General features: G+C 61.5%; 1 protein-coding gene across 1 annotated transcript in view; it reads left to right on the forward strand.

Moving 5' to 3' along the window:
- The first annotated feature begins 103 nt into the window (after positions 1 to 103).
- LOC104294749 overlaps positions 104 to 836 on the forward strand; it is a 1,276-nt gene continuing 543 nt past the window's right edge. Inside the window, 2 exon segments of the mRNA XM_009894397.1 lie at positions 104 to 283; positions 462 to 818. Of these exon segments, the coding sequence (XP_009892699.1) occupies positions 104 to 283; positions 462 to 818 (537 nt within the window).

Here is an 836-nt window from a genome sequence, read left to right on the forward strand (position 1 = left end):
AAACGTCGGCTGCCGCCTGCGCCTGCAGCGATCCTGCCGCGGCTCTGAACGGAACGCCGTTACTGACCGGGAGCCGAGCGAGGAACGTTAGCCAGCAGTCACGATGCCGGGGGACTGGGGGTCCGGTTGGGAAGAGGATCAGAGTACCATAGAACAGTTTGCCTTAGAAGGGACCTTTCAAGGTCGCCTAGTCCACCCCCCTGCAACCAGCGGGGACATCTTCAACAAGATCAGATGTCTCAGAGTCCCGACCATCCTGACCTCGGATGTTTCCGGAGATGGGGCATCTCCCACCTCCCCGGGCAAACTCTTCCAGTGTTTCACCACCTACGTTGTAAAAAAAAAAAAACTTCTTGATGACATCTAGTCATCCTCTTTTAGGTTTAGACCATTACCCTTTGTCCTACCGCAACAAGTCATGCTGAAAAGTTTGCCCCCGTCTTTCTGATAACCCCCTTAAGAAACTTCAAGAAGCCGAGTCTCAGGCGTGGGCAGTGGGGGGCTGCCACACCGGGGCACTTAACGGTGGTTCCTGCCTCCTCCTCGACCGCCAAACCATTGTTCGTGGGGGCGGCCCACGCGCTACTCCTAGGACAGCGAGGGAGCCGGCGCTAAAGCGGTCTAGAGAGCCCAGAAAGGAGCAAGCGGCCGGGCGCGGCCGTGGCGGGAGGGGGAAGTTCGGTCCGGTTCGGCGGCTCTGGACGCGGGGAAGACGGAGGAAGCGAGGCGAGGAGGGGCGGGAGAAGGGTGGGCGGGTTTCCCGCCGGCGGCGCGCGGGCCCTTTGGAGTGCCGGCGTCGCCCAATGGCAGCCCGTGTCGTGCGGACCGGCACACCG

The sequence above is a fragment of the Charadrius vociferus genome, unplaced genomic scaffold (assembly GCF_000708025.1).
Source record: "Charadrius vociferus isolate BGI_N301 unplaced genomic scaffold, ASM70802v2 scaffold871, whole genome shotgun sequence".
Lineage (NCBI taxonomy): Eukaryota > Metazoa > Chordata > Aves > Charadriiformes > Charadriidae > Charadrius > Charadrius vociferus.